Source organism: Natrix helvetica (genome assembly GCF_964273705.1).
Source record: "Natrix helvetica genome assembly, chromosome: Z".
Classification (NCBI taxonomy): domain Eukaryota; kingdom Metazoa; phylum Chordata; class Lepidosauria; order Squamata; family Natricidae; genus Natrix; species Natrix helvetica.
The window spans coordinates 36,542,449-36,561,752 of record NC_138554.1 but is presented as its reverse complement, the minus strand read 5'-3'; the positions used below and the strand labels follow the sequence as shown (position 1 = coordinate 36,561,752).

At 38.9% G+C, this 19,304-nt stretch overlaps 1 protein-coding gene across 4 annotated transcripts in view; it reads left to right on the top strand.

Annotated features, from left to right (window-relative positions):
- LRRC4B (leucine rich repeat containing 4B) overlaps nt 1-8,595 on the top strand; it is a 154,989-nt gene extending 146,394 nt beyond the window's left edge. For all 4 annotated transcript variants that reach the window (XM_081970821.1, XM_081970822.1, XM_081970823.1 and 1 more), the window contains one exon: nt 4,397-8,595. In XM_081970821.1, coding sequence (XP_081826947.1) covers nt 4,451-6,391 — 1,941 coding nt within the window. In that variant the 5' untranslated portion in view covers nt 4,397-4,450 and the 3' untranslated portion in view covers nt 6,392-8,595. The remainder of the gene's footprint in view (nt 1-4,396) is intronic.
- Nucleotides 8,596-19,304: the final 10,709 nt, after the last annotated feature.

Sequence of the window (19,304 nt, the reverse complement as noted above, 5' to 3'; positions counted from 1 at the left end):
AGAAATTATTTGACAAGAGATGAGAATTATCATAAAATTATTATAATTGGCATGTGGTGTTTCAATTTCCATTACAAGCTGGCCTTTTGCATACGCCAGGTGCTTCAATGAAATTCTAACATGTTTAAACCTTTCACTCAGTTTTTTGTGATTGGGATATTAGGCAGTCAGGGAAATCCAAAGTGATGGAGATTAGAAACAGCAGTAGCACTTATTTTATTTTATTTATTTATTTCATCAAGTATGAATTAGAAAACAGATATAAGTATTGACATGATTATGAATACATGAAATGAATATGAATACAAGGGAATATTAGGACAGGGATGGTAGGCACGCTGGTGCACTTATGCACGCCCCTTAAAGATCTCTTAGGAATGGGGTGAGGTTGATATAAACAGTCTAAGGTTAGATTTTTGGGAGTTTGGGAAAGAAACCACAATGTCAGGCAGTGCATTCCAGGCATTGACAACTCTGTTACTGAAGTCGTATTTTCTGCAATCAAGTTTGAAGTGGTTTACCATAAGTTTGTGTCTATTGTGAGCTTGTGTGTTGTGGTTGAAGCTGAAGTATTTATTGACAGGTATTACATTGTAGCAGTTAATTTTATGCACTACACTTAGTTCGGATTGAAGATGGTGAAGTTCTAAATTGTTTAAGCCCAAAATTTCAAGTCTGGTGGCATAAGATATTCTGTTGCGAGCAGAGGAGTGGAGGATTCTTCTCGTGAAATATCTGAACTCATTCAATTGTATTTATGTCTGATATGCAGTGCGGGTTCCAGACAGATGAGCTGTATTCGAGAATTGGTCTAGTAAAAGTTTTGCATGCCCTAGTTCGCAGTTCAATATTACCGGAGAAGAAGCTACACAAGATTAGGTTAACAACTCTTAATGCCTTTTTGGCAATGCTGTTACAGTGACTTCTGGCACTTAGATCATTTGAGATGAGTATTCCAAGGTCCTTGACAGTGTGTGGGTCATCTATGAGGTCATATCCGCTCAGCTTGTATTTTGTGTTCTGACTTTTTTCTGCCAACGTGTGAAACGGAGCACTTGTTGGTTGAGATTTGGAGTTGCCAATTTTTAGACTTATGTACCGCTCCATAGTGCTTTACAGTACTCTGAGCAGTTTAAAAATGTCAGCATATTGCCCCCAACAATCTGGGTCCTCATTTTACCAACCTCAGAAGGATGGAAGGCTGAATCAGCCACGAGCTGGTCAGGATCGAACTCCTGGATGGTGGGAAGAGTTAGCCTGCAATACTAACTCAGTACCCAGATTGTAACTGCTGTGCATTCTAACTGCTGTGCCACCAATTATCAAAAAGCAGTAGGATTTAGTGGTGTGCAGCCCTTTGGGACGGAAGGCAAATGTTGTCTTTTTCTGTGCTTGTGCTGCAGCTTGGAAGGCCCGTTGTGCAATCCCAAGATAATACTATATGTAGCTGCATTAACAGACTGTAAACAGGTGCTACATCGGTAACCCTGTATACTGTGAAACACATTTTGGTGTTTCTAAAGCACAGTCACAATACATCAGTATCCTCCACCAGAAACACTCCGAGAGAATGATGGGGGACAGGAATTATGTGCAAAGAAAAAAAGCAGTGTCACTGATTCAACACATCTCCACTACTTTTGCACATGCAGCACAATGCATTAATAATACAGATAATGCCAAAGCAATAGCAGCAGGAACATCACCAACAATAACAATAATAATACAAGAGGCAAAAAGGAAGACTGACAGGAATTCCCTTTCATAATTTTAACTTGCTGGATCCTGTGAAGTTTTGTCTCCAAAATCAAGAAAATAGAAAGAGGAGAAGGTAGAAAAACAGAACTTGAGAAATGATAAGGCATATTTCACCATATCATTACTATGAAATAAAAACGAGGAGGTTGGGCTGGCAAGTCCTATGCTTGAACCTTAACTTCGAGTTTTTATTCTTGCTGGATAGACCTGGAACAAGTCCTATTATGCTACCTTAAACTGTTTCACTGACTATTTGCCAGAAGAAAATAGAAGCAATTTCTAGAATTTCTTTATATGGTGAATCCTTAGCAGGATGAATGCTAGTAATGAAATCCAATTACAATTTATCCTTTCCTGTGGTAGGAAGAGGAAGCATTTATTTTCTAAACCTTATCAGGTGATTTCTTTAAAAAAAATCAGATTCTCCTTTGCATAGGAGAAGCATTTTTCAGGATTAATCGTGGAACCACACAGCATTCTCTGCAAAACACAGCATTTTGCACAAGCTACTAGAAATAAGTTGTATAATTAGAGCTTCCAAAAACAGTAATACGTTAAAATTGCATGCTATTAACATGCAATTAATTCTCTCATGTAGAAAACTAGCATCTAAACATTTAGCCTTCTGATTAACCCGAGAGTCTAATTTTTGATTGCAGGGAATTGTCTTATATATTTTGCTGAGACAAGGGGAAAATGATGCCAGTAGTTTTTTTTTTTTTGTTGATCATAGGACAGCAATTTCCATTGCATTTTACAGTAGTCTAATATAGTGGTATACAGCAGGCTGTGTAATGTATACAATTGTGCTATGTCCTTTAATATCTGATCAGTGTTCATTCACTGCTCTTGCCCCCTGTGACTCAGATGTGGCAGTGCACTATTAGCAACACTATTGAACAATATGGTGACCAGGATAACTGCATATGGAAGACCCCCTGGATATACAAAGTGAATTGCATGCTGTGCGTTCACTCAGATGGGGCATTTTCTAATAATATTCTGTGTTACCACAAGGATGGAAATTGGACACACATTCTTCTCCCCTTTTTTCTTTTTGTGGATCACAGAATTCTTAGGTTACACAAGACCAGCAAATTCTCTTATTGCAGCCCATGGTCTTGGCATGACTGATTAAAAACTGCACAAGGGAAACAGTGTAATCTCTAAAGTAGACATAGCTGTTTCCCTTTCTATCTCTATTTATATATCTACATCATATATATCTCTATATTCATTTATTTTATATCTTATCTTTATTGTTTTTATAAATAGCTCAAGATGGCTATTTATCATAGTGTTCCTTCCTCTTCCTATTTTCCTCACAACAACTATCTTGTGAGGAGAGTTGTGCTGAGAGAGAGTGACTGGCCCAAGGTCATCCAGCTGATTTTTTATGTCTAAGGCAGGAATAGAATTATCTCTATCATTTCTATCCTCTATCTCTTTATATCACTATATGTCTGTCATCTGCCTGCCTGCCTGCCTTTCTCTTTCTCTCTATCCCCCTCCCTCCTTATCTATCTATCTATCTATCTATCTATCTATCTATCTATCTATCTATCTATCTATCTATCATCTATCTATCTATCATCTATCTATCTATCTATCATCATCTATCTAATTTACATGTCATCTATCTAATCTCATATCTCTATTCTTTCTCATCTCTCTTTTCTATATCTCTGTAGATTTATAATTTCTATCACCTCTTTTCTTCTCTATCTCCTCTCTCCCTCTGATATCTCATGTCTCATCTATCTATCTCTCATCTGTATATCTCTGTCTCTATCCCTATCTTCTCTATCTCAACCTTTCCCATTTCTCTCTATATATTATAATCTCTATAATTTCAAACTTTGTCACTATATATCAGGTGTGATATGGTCAGAGGTGGGTTCCTACCGGTTCAGAGTTGTTCAGCTGAACCGGTAGTAACTTGGCGCCCTGGGTCGCTGGAATCAGCAGTGACCCAGGCCTGTCACACCCCTGAACCGGTTCTCCTATGGGCTGCGATCTTGTTTTTCAGTTCTGCGCACAAGCAAAACAATTTTCAGTGCAAAAATTAGTTATTTCCATTTTTAAGGTTTTGCGCATGCACAGACCTTTTTATTTGCAAATGTGCATTCGGATGCAAACTTTTTGAGGCACCGAACGGCAGTAATTCCAGCAGCAACCTATCCCTGGATATGGACATACTTACTTTACTTACCAAAAATTTCAACTTAGGTAGCAAATGGTTGTTTCTCCATTTTGAGACAAAGTGAAAAAGAGAAAACAGGCAGGGCCAGGAAGTCTCAGTATCCTAGACACAAATTGTAGAGGTGAGACCCTCAAGAAAGCCATAGAAAAAGGTGAAGGGATTGCAGAAACTGAATCATTTGAGGGCAGCTTGGAGAGAGCTATTTTAATACTTTTTTTTTTTAAACCACTCTTTTTAGGCCAGTGGCCTTTCATCCCTACATCTTGCAGTAATTCCATAAATTCTGTAAATTAATCAAGTGGTATATAAAGAAATCTTTACCTGTGTCTTGAACTGCCCAGAATCCATTTAACCGAATGACTCCTGAACTCCAGTGCTTCTAATTATAAGTATATCTGGTTTGGGAGCCTTATTTCTCTTTTTTCTTCTTCCCAGTTTCTGAAGGTCTGAGCATCAAACGTGCTGTTCACTGAAGCATGAGCTTTGGACATGGCCACCCGCCGCTGCACTCGGAAGCCTTGGCTGGCCCCCGGCATCTCTAGAATGATTTGGAAACATCTTGTTCTCATCTCCCTCTGGCTGCCATCATTTGTTTTGGGTGGAGCCTCCCCCACTTCCTGCCCAGCTGCTTGTTCCTGCAGCAACCAAGCCAGCCGGGTCATCTGTACACGCCGGGAGCTGGTGGAAGTGCCCGAGAGCATTTCAATCAACACACGGTACCTCAATCTGCAGGAGAACAACATCCAGGTGATAAAGACTGATACTTTCAAGCATCTTCGTCATCTTGAGATTTTACAACTTAGCAAGAACCTCATTCGTAAGATTGAGGTTGGTGCCTTCAACGGCTTGCCCAACCTCAATACACTGGAGCTCTTTGACAACCGGCTAACCACTGTCCCCACACAGGCCTTTGAGTACCTCTCCAAGTTGCGGGAGCTATGGCTGAGGAACAATCCCATTGAAAGCATCCCTTCTTATGCCTTCAATAGAGTCCCTTCTTTGCGGCGTCTCGACCTTGGAGAGCTCAAGAAATTGGAGTATATCTCAGAAGCAGCTTTTGAAGGCTTGGTCAATTTAAGGTACCTGAACTTGGGCATGTGCAACCTTAAGGATATTCCAAATTTGACAGCCTTAGTACGGCTAGAAGAACTTGAGCTTTCTGGAAACCGCCTGGACATGATCCGGCCAGGCTCCTTCCAAGGTCTGACTAGCCTTCGCAAGTTGTGGTTGATGCATGCCCAAGTAGCCACCATTGAACGCAATGCTTTTGATGACCTTAAGTCATTGGAAGAGCTCAATCTCTCCCACAATAATTTGATGTCCTTGCCCCATGATCTGTTCACCCCTTTACACCGCCTAGAACGTGTTCACCTCAATCATAATCCTTGGCATTGCAATTGTGATGTGTTGTGGCTCAGCTGGTGGCTCAAAGAGACAGTTCCCAACAACACTACCTGCTGTGCCCGGTGCCATGCCCCACCAAACCTAAAAGGGCGATATATTGGAGAGCTGGATCAAAGCCATTTTACTTGTTATGCCCCTGTTATAGTGGAGCCTCCAACTGATCTTAATGTGACTGAGGGAATGGCTGCTGAATTAAAGTGCCGAACAGGGACCTCCATGACATCAGTGAACTGGCTCACACCCAATGGCACACTGATGACACATGGATCCTATAGGGTGCGCATTTCTGTCCTTCATGATGGCACACTCAACTTCACCAACGTGACAGTCCAAGACACTGGGCAGTACACCTGTATGGTGACTAATTCAGCTGGCAACACCACTGCTTCAGCCACACTCAATGTCTCAGCTGTGGATCCAGCCACTACAGGTTATACTTACTTCACTACTGTAACTGTGGAGACCATGGATTCTGGCCAAGAAGAATCAATTCCCACAAAGAAGGAACCTGGGCCAACACCTTCCCAAGGCTGGGGCATGACTTATTCCACTACTTCACTGACTCCTCGCAGCACACGCAGCACTGAGAAGCCATTTACTATCCCAATCACTGATGTCACAGAAAATGGCATGAAAGATTTGGATGATGTGATGAAAACTACTAAGATCATAATTGGCTGTTTTGTAGCCATTACCTTCATGGCTGCTGTGATGCTCATTGTCTTCTACAAACTTCGTAAGCAGCACCAGCTTCATAAGCATCACGGACCTACCCGCACTATTGAGATCATCAATGTTGAAGATGAGCTGCCTGCAGCAGCTGGAGCTCCCGGTGACAGCCATCTTGCACTTCCTGCCATTGAGCATGACCACCTCAACCACTATGCTGCTTTCAAGGCTCACTACAACAACAATAGTGGTGGTGGACCCCTCACTTGCTCCAAGAACCCCATGCTCAATTCCATCCATGAACCTCTTTTATTCAAGAGCAGCTCTAAAGAAAATGTCCAAGAGACACAGATATGACAGCCACAGCTTGAGGAAAAGGGGAGTAATTCTGTGGTGGGAGGGCGGCAATGGATTAGTATACGCAGTGAGGAACATGTTGAGGAACAGCTCCTCCCTCCTCACCTTAAAAACAAACACAAACAAACACAGGTCTTTCCACCACCATGGCAGATCTTGGATCCCAAGCCTCCACCAGTAAGATACCTTTGGTTCTCACCAAGTTAGCTTTTTATGTTCTCTTCTTTTTTCCTTCTGCAAAACAAGACACTGCTCTCACCTTCTGCCTAATCTTCCCTTTCTTTTCTTTTCTTTTTCTCTCCCCTTTCCTTTTCTTATTTTTCTACCATACTCCCTTTACATTGGAGACTTTTTTATACAGATGGGGCTGTTTCTGTATCCAACTACCTGTTGTTTTACTTTGAAATGAATGAAAGAAAGAAAAGAAAAGGAACAATGAAAGTGACAAAGAAGGAAGGGAGGACATTTTCCTTTCAACGTCATGAGAATAATCGTTAGGAAGAAGAATAAAACATAAAACCCAAGTGGAATGGGAAAGGGATTTTAAAAAAGTCTTATTTTGAGCTGCTTTCCATCAAAATTCTATTTTCATCCATTGGGATATACAAATAAACAAATTAAAAAAGAAATGGGAGGTCATAGTGGTGCCAGGATCCCCACCCTCACCCCGCCCCACCTTTGGAGCACGTGGGGATGCTGGGCACACAGGGTTTCTGGAAATTTTTTATGACTAGTATTATTACTATGGGAAAGCAGGCACAGCCAATGTGCTCCCTAGAGACACAGGGGTATGGAGGTATTTTTTAATTTGTAATAATCTGGGGTGGGAATGTTGGGTTTGATGGGGGTTGCACTTCTGGCCTAAAAAAATTGAAAAAGAAAAAAAAAGAAAAAAGGGCCTGTGGATTCCCGTGACATTTTGGGGTCTGGTCTGAGTTTCTTATTTTAATAAAATCCATAAAGATGTTTCCAATCCTCCCTAGGATGGTTTTTTCAGTGGGGGGAATAAATGTGAGCTATTATTCAAATGCATAAAATGCATTTTAAGGATGGATTTTGGCAGCAGTACAAATGTATGTAGGGGCACAGGAAGGTATATGCTAGTACTTCTCTTTTACTTAATCCCACTCTTCCTGTTCTGACCTTATTAAGCTAATCTACCAAGTCATAAGAGTGTGTATGTGGATTGTGGGTTCTTACATTCACTTGATTGCTTCGGGTGTTCCATTTATATTCAAGAACTCATGCGTAAAATCCTTCTTTAATTTCCGCCAGTTAATGAAGAGGTCATTGTCTGAAAAAGTAAGATAGCACATACTACAGATTTTGGGAATGGGGGCCATCATATATGGATCCATGATTTTCTATGCTTTCTTTGAACCAGGTTGGTCATCACACATGAAGTGGCCTAATATCAATGAGGTAGAGATGGATATGCTGCAACATACACAATTTCTCCCCAACACACAACAGGGGGGATTCAACAGTTGTCATTTATACCATTTTTATCCATAATGTGTATAGTGTGATCTCTGTGATAAATCTGCTTTCTTATATGGAGACCCAAGGACTAAGCATTTTAGGAAACTTAAAAAACATTATTACATATTATGGTACTATGGGAAACCACAGAGTCCCAGCCATCATTGGTAATAGTCATGGGAAGTGAAAGATGTAGCCCAACAATGTTTGAAAGATCGGATTTTTCCCACCCATCATGAGAGAAGAAAAGTTCCCACATCTAAAGACTTCACATTATTTAAACTTCAACCAGAAGAAAGTAACATATGTTTTTTTCAATTAGATATAACAAGGCAATCTGCTGCACCTTCACAAGCGTTGGGACTATAGTTTTCAACATTCCAAGTTGGAAAGCTGAACATTTGGAGAAAGCTGTGATAGATAGGGAGACTGAGAACCTTCAAGCTTTCATGGGAAAATGCATCAAAGAAAAGATGGACGAAAACATCAGAAGATTACATCACAAAAGAGATCTGGGAATTGGAGAAGCAAAACTTACAGGAGGCACGAATGTTTGGGATAGAATAGAACCAACAGTCTCCCCAGCCTGATCTCCTGAATTGGCAGGCAGTTTATGTCAAAAGATGGTCTGAGGATTTGGAGAGTTTAACACATCTAGAGGACATCCAGTTGGAAAGGGTTATTGTTATTATTATTGTTTGATGCCCAGAATTGCTTAAGAAGGTCAGTCAAAGAAATCTTTCAAATAAATAAATAAAGATGGTCTAGATATTTAAGGTATATGGATTAGATCAAGTTGTTGAAGGATTAAAATAAGGAATTATTTGGTCTGTTATGTTATGTGAGTGCTATGAAAAAATGAAAGTGGGTGAGGGATGACAATTTATAACTAGACAGGAGAAGATTGCTGTAATCAAGACCAAAAAAAAAAAATGGCCAAAATATGAAAAAGGAGGATTTGCAAAAGGGTGAAAAAATGAGCTATCCTGTATATTTTTTTTCTTGCAGGGTTGCACACAGAGAAGTGACATCATCTTTTGGTGGTGGATTCAATGTGGAAACAAAATATGGAATATTTTTCCACTAAGGAAAAGAAAAAAAAGCTTCTCTGTGTGTTCATCTTTTTTGGGTAGTAATATCAAAATAATTTTCAAAAATATATATTTTATTAAAATATTTTTCTTAATATAAAATACAAATGAAAATAAAGACAATGGAAAGAATAGGAAAGAAGGGGATAGAGAAGATAAAGTAAGGAAAGAGGAAGAAAGAAACAAAAAGCAGTAACTTCCAGGTTTTTTTTTCCAATGCAGTAAGTTACCTAAATAAAGTTAAAGTATCAACTTTTAACTTTATACTGTCAAATAGTCACTACAAGCCATTTCTATACCAATAGCCCATTTAATCATGAAAACCCAAAGTCAAAATTTCATCCCCCCCCCTCTTTCATACAGGTTATCAAGAAGTGTTTCCAAGTAACCACAAAACTATTTACATTCTTGTCCTTAATTAATGCAGTTAACTCCACTGCCATCTCCACTAGTTCCATCATCTTCTCAATCCATTCTTCCATTGTGGGGGTTAATTCTTCTTTCCATTTTTGGGCACATAAGATTTTTGCAGCTGTCAACATCTACAGTAACAAAGTTCCTATTTCTGGGAATAGGCAGCTGGCCTGAAGGGAAGAAACCTCTTAGCAGAAAGGTAGCATAGCTGGTCGGCAAGGTACAAGAGGTATCAAAAGCTACTGAATTGGCGGAGGTTGCTCGGAGAGAACAGTGGGGCAGGGGCGGATTCCAGCAAAGAGAAAGGGAAAGCCTAGGAAAGCACTGTCTCTCTCTCTCACACACACACACACAAACATTTAGTAGAACTGTTGGAAAAGTGTTTATAAAGAAGAACAACCAGCTGAGGGGAGATTCACAGTGACCATGATGTCTTGAAAGGACCTCTTTCAAAGACTGTAGCGGTCAGAGGGGAGAAGAAGAAAGTATTTGGATTTGCCACACAGAGATAGTCCAAAAATGGCTTTCTTAGACAATGAAACTGAAGTCCCTCAGGACTACATGGAGCACTTGACCCAATTATAAATCCTAAAGGTTACTTTAAGGCCCAAAAGACCCCAATTGTTTTACCTGCTGGTAGGAAGGGGAAAGAAGCAAAAAGGAAAAAGAGAATTTGGAAATGGTGGCAGAGAGAGATTACTCAGCCTTGCCTTTTCCTAAAATAGCACCCTTGGTTAAAGCGAATAATCTTTTCCCCTCTTTATTAAGGTTAGTTAAGAGGAACTGGAGATAAAAACTAGTATGCTTCAATGCAATAAAGAATATTTTGTAATGTAAGAATGAAGGAGAAATGGCTAAAGATACAGGGACATAATTGGAGGGTTGGACCCCTTTTTTGGTCCTTTTTCCTCTGTGCATGTTTTTTTAAGGGCTTGAAGAATTTAAAGGATGCAATAGATGTATGGGGAGGCTTTTTTTTTTCTTTTTAAAGCTCCCCTTCAAAAAACACAGTTAAAATCAGAGATATTCCACTTATTTTACTGGTGTGATATCTGGGACTCCTCTGAAGATAACAAAAACAGGGCCGGTTAGCAATATGTATACCATGGGCTAAGAATATCCTGCCTTGATCTAGAGGTTTTTGTAAATAAAGCTTAAAGGTTAGAATTTTGGAGAAGAGGAACATCAAATATGTGTAGTGAGTTGTTTTTTTTTAGAGGAATGAGGGTAGCAGGGCTTGGTATTTACTGTATGCAGTAAGGTCCTAGTGAGAACAATAGATGACTATAAAACAGAGAGATGGAGCATTGGTTTTAGTAACAAACAGTTGTAAGATGACAGACTAGCAGGCCACAATGAAGGGGACAAGGAGAACAATAGGGTTAACTAGGTCAACAGGAAACAAGGAAGATGCTGGAGGAGCAAACATGATGAAGAATGTGGAAAAGTGCCAAACGTTTCCAGCTTTACTCTACTGAAGAAGGGATAGCATATTAACTGCATCTTCTGGAAATTGAAGTCCAGAAGACATTCAATTGGAGAAGACTGCTTTAAAAATGGAAGACAGATATTGTGCTCCTTCAGATGTTCTTGGATTACAACTCTCAGTGATGAGCATCTCTCATCACTGGTCCTGCAGTGCTTAATGAGACTGCTGGAAACTGAAGTTCAGCCACATTTGGGGGACCACTGATTGCCTACTTAGGTTCTAAGATCAGAGACATGGGGGGGGGGGGGGGAGCTGCAGTGGAAGACAATGATACCTCTGTACTAACATTTTTACATGCATGTTGCTTGACCAAATTTAACAGCAGTACAGACAAGCAACTGAAGCTGTAGGATCAGGTTTATTATTTATTTTTTTATATTCTACCTTTTATTATTTTTACAAACAACCCAAGGCGGTGAACATACCCAACACACCCTCCTCCTCCTCCTCCTATTTTTCCCACAACAACAAATCTATGAAGTGGGTTGGGCCAAAGTCACCTTTGCCTAAGGCTAAGGCTAAGGACTTAAACTTGTGGTTTTCTGGTTTCTAGTCTGATGTCTTACTAGACCAAACTGGCTCTCAGATTCACAGCAATTGTGTTCCTGTTCCTTCAAAACAAAATAAAATAGTGATGCCTGTGGTTCAAACCAACTGCCTTTCAGCATACTGAAAGTATCTGCTGTACCCCTTTTCCTCTCACATATCAAAATGGATGCATGCCTCCCTAATCATACTTGCATGTAACTAAACTAAACTTGTTCCAGCCTAACAATCACTTAGGTTTGTATACCTGGGACGTGGCTTTTTATTGCCCATTTATTCATTGTCTAGTGCAATTCTACACACATTTGGAATGGCCACCTGATTTTCAGCTTATTCCAAAGCCATGTGGAACTGCATCTTTTGTACAATTTAAAAATGGATCTTTGTGTGGGATGAAGAAGTCATTCACATACATTCACCCACAAATTTGGTACCACAGGATGAAAGAAGACTTTGGTAATGCTGCAGAAAAGCGGAGGTATGTATATGTGCAAACAGGTGCAGTATCTTGTACCGCAAGTATATTTTCTCAAAAGTGTATTGGTTTATAACTTTGTGAATGCCAAAAACCTGAAAGATTTTGGGCAATAACCTCCATGCATTCTGTACCTTTATTCCTAAAATTCTAGCTTCTTTTTAACCAAGAAATCCTAAACTAATATAAATGGATGTTGGCTGGTATATTGTATTCAGATTCAAAATCCTTCTGTTACTGTCTACTGGGTTTCTATGAATATTATCAATACCTTGGCTCAGTGGGAGCAGAGGGAATATATTTGTATGAATAGTATGGTAAAAAAGCTCTTCCCTTGACTTCTTAGCATTAATTTGAGATGCACAACAGGCAACTACATTCTCCCAACGAGATTTATGCTGATTTTTGTGTTTCCTCCTGGGAATACAAAGTTGTTTCAAGCCAGTATGTGCTGTTCTTTCAAAGCACTACCTGTGCTGTGAGATTTGGATCTGCAAGGCGCAGCATGTTGAACAATAAAAATCAGCCTGGAAGCAGTTTCCATATTTCTCTGATTGGAAAAAAAAAACTTCTGCCACCTTTCAACTCTCACCTTTCTTCTACTGAAGAACAAGTTCAAGAAGAAAGAGGAAAAGAACGATGGAACCTTAACCTTAAATGTTATGATCAAACATAGATATGATACTTAAGATCCATGTCTAGCATTCTTGAGATTAAAGGTTCAAAGTTGTTTTACTCTACAGGGATCCTTAAATTGTTTCAACCAGGAAGGTGTTTCTTTGTTTTAAAACATTTCCAACTGATTAGTTTCTTGACCACAATGGCCTTTTCCTGGGGAATGGTTACCCTTCTCCCACTTCCATGAGGCAATCTATCAGAAATATAAAACCTGAAGTACCTGGATTATTTGCAGCCTCCCCCCCCCGATCCATTTTAAAGATGATCCCTTGAGCCCCTAACATTGCAACCATCTGTAATTCTTTTTTTTTAGTATGACACAAGTGGAAAATTACGGGATATAATCACATTAACTATAAGGAACTAATTCAAATTTAATTAACTTGAAAATTAAATTAAATCCAATTTGATTTCTGTCCAGCTCCAATAATTTCTTTGTCCAGAACCTTTTTTTTGAAGCATACTTCCCCAGCATGTCCATCAAAGCCCTGAACAAAATGGAGGAAGCACACCTTTGTGTTTGTGAGGTTTTAAGATTTTTCATTGGAAACCAACGGGCAGAAGAAAAATTAAATATCTCTCTACCAACACTGATATCATAATCTAGATAATGGTTCCCTTTATGTTTGAAGAAAAGATGAAGCTGGAGGTTACCTTCTCATTACCATTGCTTTTCCTCATCAACATTTTCTGATTTCTAGAAATGAGGAGAAAAAGATTGGAACTCAACATTCCCACTAATTATGGATGCAACTCCCATTTTGAAATTCCAGTTGCTTTTATCAACAATTACAACCAATCTATTTTTTTTTTAAAAAAACCTTCATTACATTTCCTGGAGATGCTGGAAATTCTTTATTCTAAATGTGAGGGATGTTCTATGATGGAGTAGCTGTTACCAATCAGCCATTTAAAAAGGAATAATTGTTACTTGCACCTTAGTTTTTGCAATACAAAGGAAAAAGGAAATCCAAATTCACAAATATGAAATCCATTAATGGGATACCGAAAAGGAACATTTTTTCAGTACCAACTGATAATGTTCTCCTGAATGATTCAATGAACCTGAATTGGCAATGGGATCTTACATGCCAGGAAAATCTGTTTGGGTATTGGAAGATCTTTGGTCCCAGAAATTAGGAAGTAACCCTAATTATACACAATAATATCTCTCCTAATTTAATGTGCTATGTAGCATCACCAATTATCCACAAAACATATTGATGCTGTGGAAAAGGCAGCAACAGAAACCTTGGAACAGATCTCCAAATGCTTTAATGTGTCTATACCTACAAAGCCATCATCTTCCTTGTGATACTCCATGGAACCAAAAGTTGAAATTTAAAGAAGCAGGAGAAGAAGAGTTTGGATGCTTTTAATCTTGGGTGTTGGAGAAGATTCTTGAGAATACCATGGATATCCAAGAAAGCAAACCAATGGAACATCAAACAAATTAACCCAGCGTTCTTACTTGAGAAACAAATGACCAGGCTCAAATTATGCAAAGACCCAGCTCTCTGGAAAAAGGAATCCTGGTAAAGGTGACAGGAAAGAGAATAAGAGGATGACTAGCAACAAGTTGGATAGACTCAATTATAGGGGCTGCACAGATGGAAGACCTGAAATATCAGATTATCATGGAGAAATTTTATCTATGTGGTCACTAAAAGTTGAAAACAACTTGATGGACATAATTAATAAATTAACTACTAATACTATTGATACTACTACTGCTGTTATTATTATTTACATTACCAGTGTGTACAGAACTTTAGAGGGGGAGTACTGTAGATGGTAAAGCTGACTCTTCCGATAGATCTTTGAGTAATTTGTAATATGCCATATGGATATTTTGTTCCCAGTTGTTTAACAGTAGCAGCAACGTCATGATGGCCCTTGGATTCTACCAGTGAAATGGACAAAGTTCAATCTGGAAGCTTCTTGGTGGATATGTGTCTATATTATGTGACTATCTGCATTATTCATAGAATTTTAAGGGGGGGGGGAAATAACCACATAACCTTATGTTTCATTTGTAAACTATTCTGTATTTTCATATCTTTTTTATCTTGTCACCAGAGAAAAATCTATGAAGGATAGAAAAAGTTATCCATGATTGTCAGTTCTGCAAACTATCCATCTGGAAGCATCTCACTACAATGAATAGTTGTGCAAAATGACAATAACTGCCTGGTAGCCTCTATACCTACAAACAAATATCTGGTTAAGGCTTCCTTAAGTCTCATCAGCCTTTTGTAAAATATATCCCAGAAAACTGAACTATGTTTTTTTTTATAAATACAAGGGACTACATGCCGTGACTACCTTCCAGTGTAAAATTGTACTAAAAAAAAAACCAATATGGGAAAATGACAGAGAATATATGTGAGCATTCTGGCTAACAATATTTAGAAGTTGGCTATCGCTTAATTGTGGGAGATCATGCAAAGCCCAGATAGCATTAAAAAAAAGTAAGTTTTGAGATGGGATTTGAAGATGTAGTCTTCAAATGGTATGTAGTCCCTAAAATGAACAGACTTAAAAGATAAAGGGTTCATCTTTTATTAAATATCTCAGAAGTAAGAGACTTTACACTCTGTCTATTGAGAATGCTGTGGTATGTCACTGACATTTTAAGGTAAGCTGGAAAAGAAAAGAGGTTGCTCATGCAAGATAGAAAAGAACCAGCTGAAGAAACCATAATTCATGTGGAAGTTCCAAAAGAAAAAAGAAAAGAAAAGAAAAAGAAACAAGTCCTCTGCCATAGAATCATTCCTCAATAAATTTTCTCATGTACCATGGCATGGTAGCCATTTCTCAGTGTGTTCCCCACATATGTTGACAATATAAAGATGGATGGTTAAATTCGATTTAAATATTTGCAAGAATTTAAGGACATAAAGCAAACTATTCCCAAGCTAATGTCCTAAAATATTTTAGGATTCCAAATCCTAATTGGGACTACATCGTGATGACGAACCTATGGCACATGTGTCAGAGTGGCACGCAGAGTCCTCTCTGTGGGCACATGTGCCGTTGCCAGCTGCTCTTCTGGTTTCTGGTGCACGCATGTGCACCAGCCAACTGATCTTTGCATGCGTCGGAGCACCGGAAACCCAAAGAACAGCTGGCCAGTGCACATGCCAGCAATCTGGTCTTTGGGTTCCTGGCATGTGCATGCGTGCCGGCCAGCTGGTCTTCAAATGAGTTGGAGCACAAGAAACATGAAGACCAGCTGGCTGGTGTGCATGTAAGTAAATATCTTACTTCTGAGATATTTAATAAAGCATGATAACACACAATAAAACATGTGCCGGTCAGCTGATCTTTGGATTTCCGACACTCTGGTGCATGCAAAGACCAACTGGACAGAGCGCATATGCACACCAGAAACCCAAAGTGGATGCACACCATGCATGCACACTGGCCAGCTGACCTTCAGGTTTCTGGTGCTCCAGCACATGCATGTGCATTCCAGTTTGGGCACCCAGTGCCAAAAAGGTTCGCCATCACTGGACCATAGTATATAGTGTATTTTTTATTTATTAAACAAGTTTAAATCCATGCATGATTAATTCAGAATTCTGGCTCTGTTAAGTGCACCATGGTGTTACGCAAGTCCACATAAAAGTGCCAGATTAGTTGATCAATCTATGACAATGATGTGTTATAAAACGTTTGGCCAGTTCTGATCAAATTGATTAAATTAATCTGAACACTAACTGTGATGAGAGGACTTGAAAATTCAGCTATATATGGAGAGCATCACTATAATTTGTTTAGCTATTAAATATACATTTGTTATAGGCTTCAGGGTGAACTGATGTGCGGTCGACAGAATCTATCATTTCTTTTTCCACATTTCATTTATTTTTTAAAAAAAAATGTTTATTTTTTCTGATTTCCCTATGATTGTAAATTGTACTGGAATCATCAATCATCATAAGGAGTGGAATTATTTACAATAGGGACAATATTAATCTGAGAATCTAATCTGTGCTTTAATTTGCATTTTTATCCATTTATAAAGCAAGATCAGGATCAAAGGCCACAGTTTCAAGACTGTACTTGAAATACATCAACCCTTTTATTGCTGCACAGCACTCCATGCCATAAAACATCGTACAGAATACAAAACTTCATACAGATAATATTATTGCCAAATCAATGGAAAACATAGCTATTTAGAAAACTAATATAAATGGTTTTAATAATGTCATTAGAATTGACAAAGTAATCAATTGATGCTATTTGAATAAGAATCCGTGACTTGATATTTCTTCCTAAATCCATTTCTATGAAGCATGGGTGGTCAATAAACTGCTTGATTTATTTTATTTAAAAAGCTGGCTGTTGGATCCTTGAGACTGGTAAGATTTTATCTTCTGATTGCAAGCATATACAAATCCTTACTAGGTTTTCTTTCATCACCAGCCCATAGCTTAACGTCAGCTCAAAGTCAGCATTAACTGTTCCATTTTTGAAGTAATGTGCTCCTTCTCCTGACACAATTTTTGTTATGAATAAAATACTGGATGTTTTACTGACAATGTGGTTGTGAATTCATCAGGAATGGGATCTGCCCAGCATCTTTGGACACTTTAGTCTACTGTAAACGGGGGCCCCTTGCCCTCTTTGTCATTGGGCACTGCTCTACATGAATTACAAGAGTTGCAGCACTTGACTTCCACAGAGGTTTCTGCCCATGATGGGCACTTTCTAAGCTCTTGTAGAGCTCACTCCTGATAAGCAAAGTTTTAATGGTCACTTGAAAGAGACCTAGGACTTTGTTTTAAAACAGGATTATTACAATTCTCTTGAAGGTTATTTTAAACATGAAAGAGCTGATTTCAACCATCTATACATTGTTGGTTCCTGCACCATTAGGTACATTCGAATTCTCTGCTTTTTTGGGAGTTTCATTTTGCTGTAGTTTTTACTTTTTTAATTTCTTGGGGGGAAAGCGATGACTTTTGGGGAGCTTCCTCTTTCATGCCAGCAACCTGTCTGCCAGACTATTTTTAGACAGTTTTCCCTTTCATTCAGAAGAGTCCTAAATCCCTGTTTAGAAATAGATTGACAGACAGACAGGTCATAGGTCCAGAGCACCTCCACAATGGAGTTTTGTTAATTGAAAGATGGCTAAGCACATCATTCCAATATATCTTTACCTGCATTCCATCCCACAATATGGAGAAATATTAGTGTTTTCTTGTTGGCAGCCTTACAACAAGAAAACTCTCCAATGTAGAGTTGTGGTATTTGATGGTCAGAACTGGATACCTGGCAAACTGATATCAAAATATGATGTTGGAAGGGCCTTCAATGCTGACATCAGTCAGTTCATTGAGTTGAGTTTCATGGGGCGGATTAAAGTACCAGCCCACTCAATATCTTGGCTTACCTTTCATATTGGTGGAATCCAATCCCTGTTGTGGTGATGTAGTCTCCTATCTGAATAAGGGCTAATTCTTTTTGCTGTTCTATGTGTGTTCCAGTTGTCTAATTAAATACATTGTTTAATGACTGGGGAATAATTTAAGAGCTGATAGAGGATGTTTCCTACTTCCCCTCTTACAATACTGGCATCTTTTCATGTTAGCAATGCCTAAGTAATGAATTTATCACTGGCAATCAAGGCTGGCCTGCTGTTAAGAACTGTTCTTCTTAAGAGAAGGTAACATTGCAAATATTTCCCAACTGGACACCTTAGCAAGATGGCAAAGGCTTAAGGAACATGGATCAAAAGCGCAAATGCACAAATCAATGAGCTAAAATTATTTAAAATGTGACTTGAGCTAGTATCATACAAGCCACAAATGAAATTGGAGTTGCCAAATTGTTCCAAATCATTAGCAAGGAAAGATTCTCAATGAAGTTAGTTTGATGCATCTTGGTAACTAAAGGATTTAACCATTAAATAGTGTAGACTCACAGACACACAGATATCCACCATGAATATTAATATAATTAGCATGGGAAAGACTAGCTTGAAAACAGTTTCCAGCTTTTCCTGTATGGAACAATTAGATACTTGTTATGTTAAAAAAATATTCTTCATTAGATAAACTACCACTCTACCGGTGGTGGATTCAAATAATTTAACCACTGTTTCTCTGCCCTAATGACCAGTTGGGTAGGTGGGGCTCGGTGGTCATGTGATTGGGTGGGCATGGCCAACTCAACATCACTCACGTCAATGGGCGCTTCGCCTTACCTGTTACAATTTAATAAGGGTTAACCAGGGAGGCAGTTTCTGTAAGCAAGGCAATGAAGATTGGGCTAGAAATAACACCAGAATGTTTCCTTCCTGCCTTCCTTACAGGATTAGCCCTGTAAAGTGGAAAAAAACAAAATGAGATTTCTTCCAACAACCAAAGTGCTTAGAAAGTTAACAACCGGTTCTCCCGAATAGGTGCGAACTGGCTGAATTCCACCACTGCCTACCATTTGGAACTAAGGTGATTACCTGTCACAACTTTCACTTTGGAAAATCGTGATTCTGTCTACAAACGAGCTGCTTCTCATTTTGGTCAAAGGAGCTACCGTGAAGACAGACTCTTCAATTTGCTTCATTGGCAAGGGGATTATTGCCTGACCTTGAGCATGGAAATTCAGAATGCTGCAACTCATTTTTATTGAGCAGACTAAAAAGCCTCCTTGACTTCTCTTGGGAGGCAAGGTAATTCTCCATGCCATGGAAGATTAGGTAGCCATCTCTGTGCCATAAAAATAGAG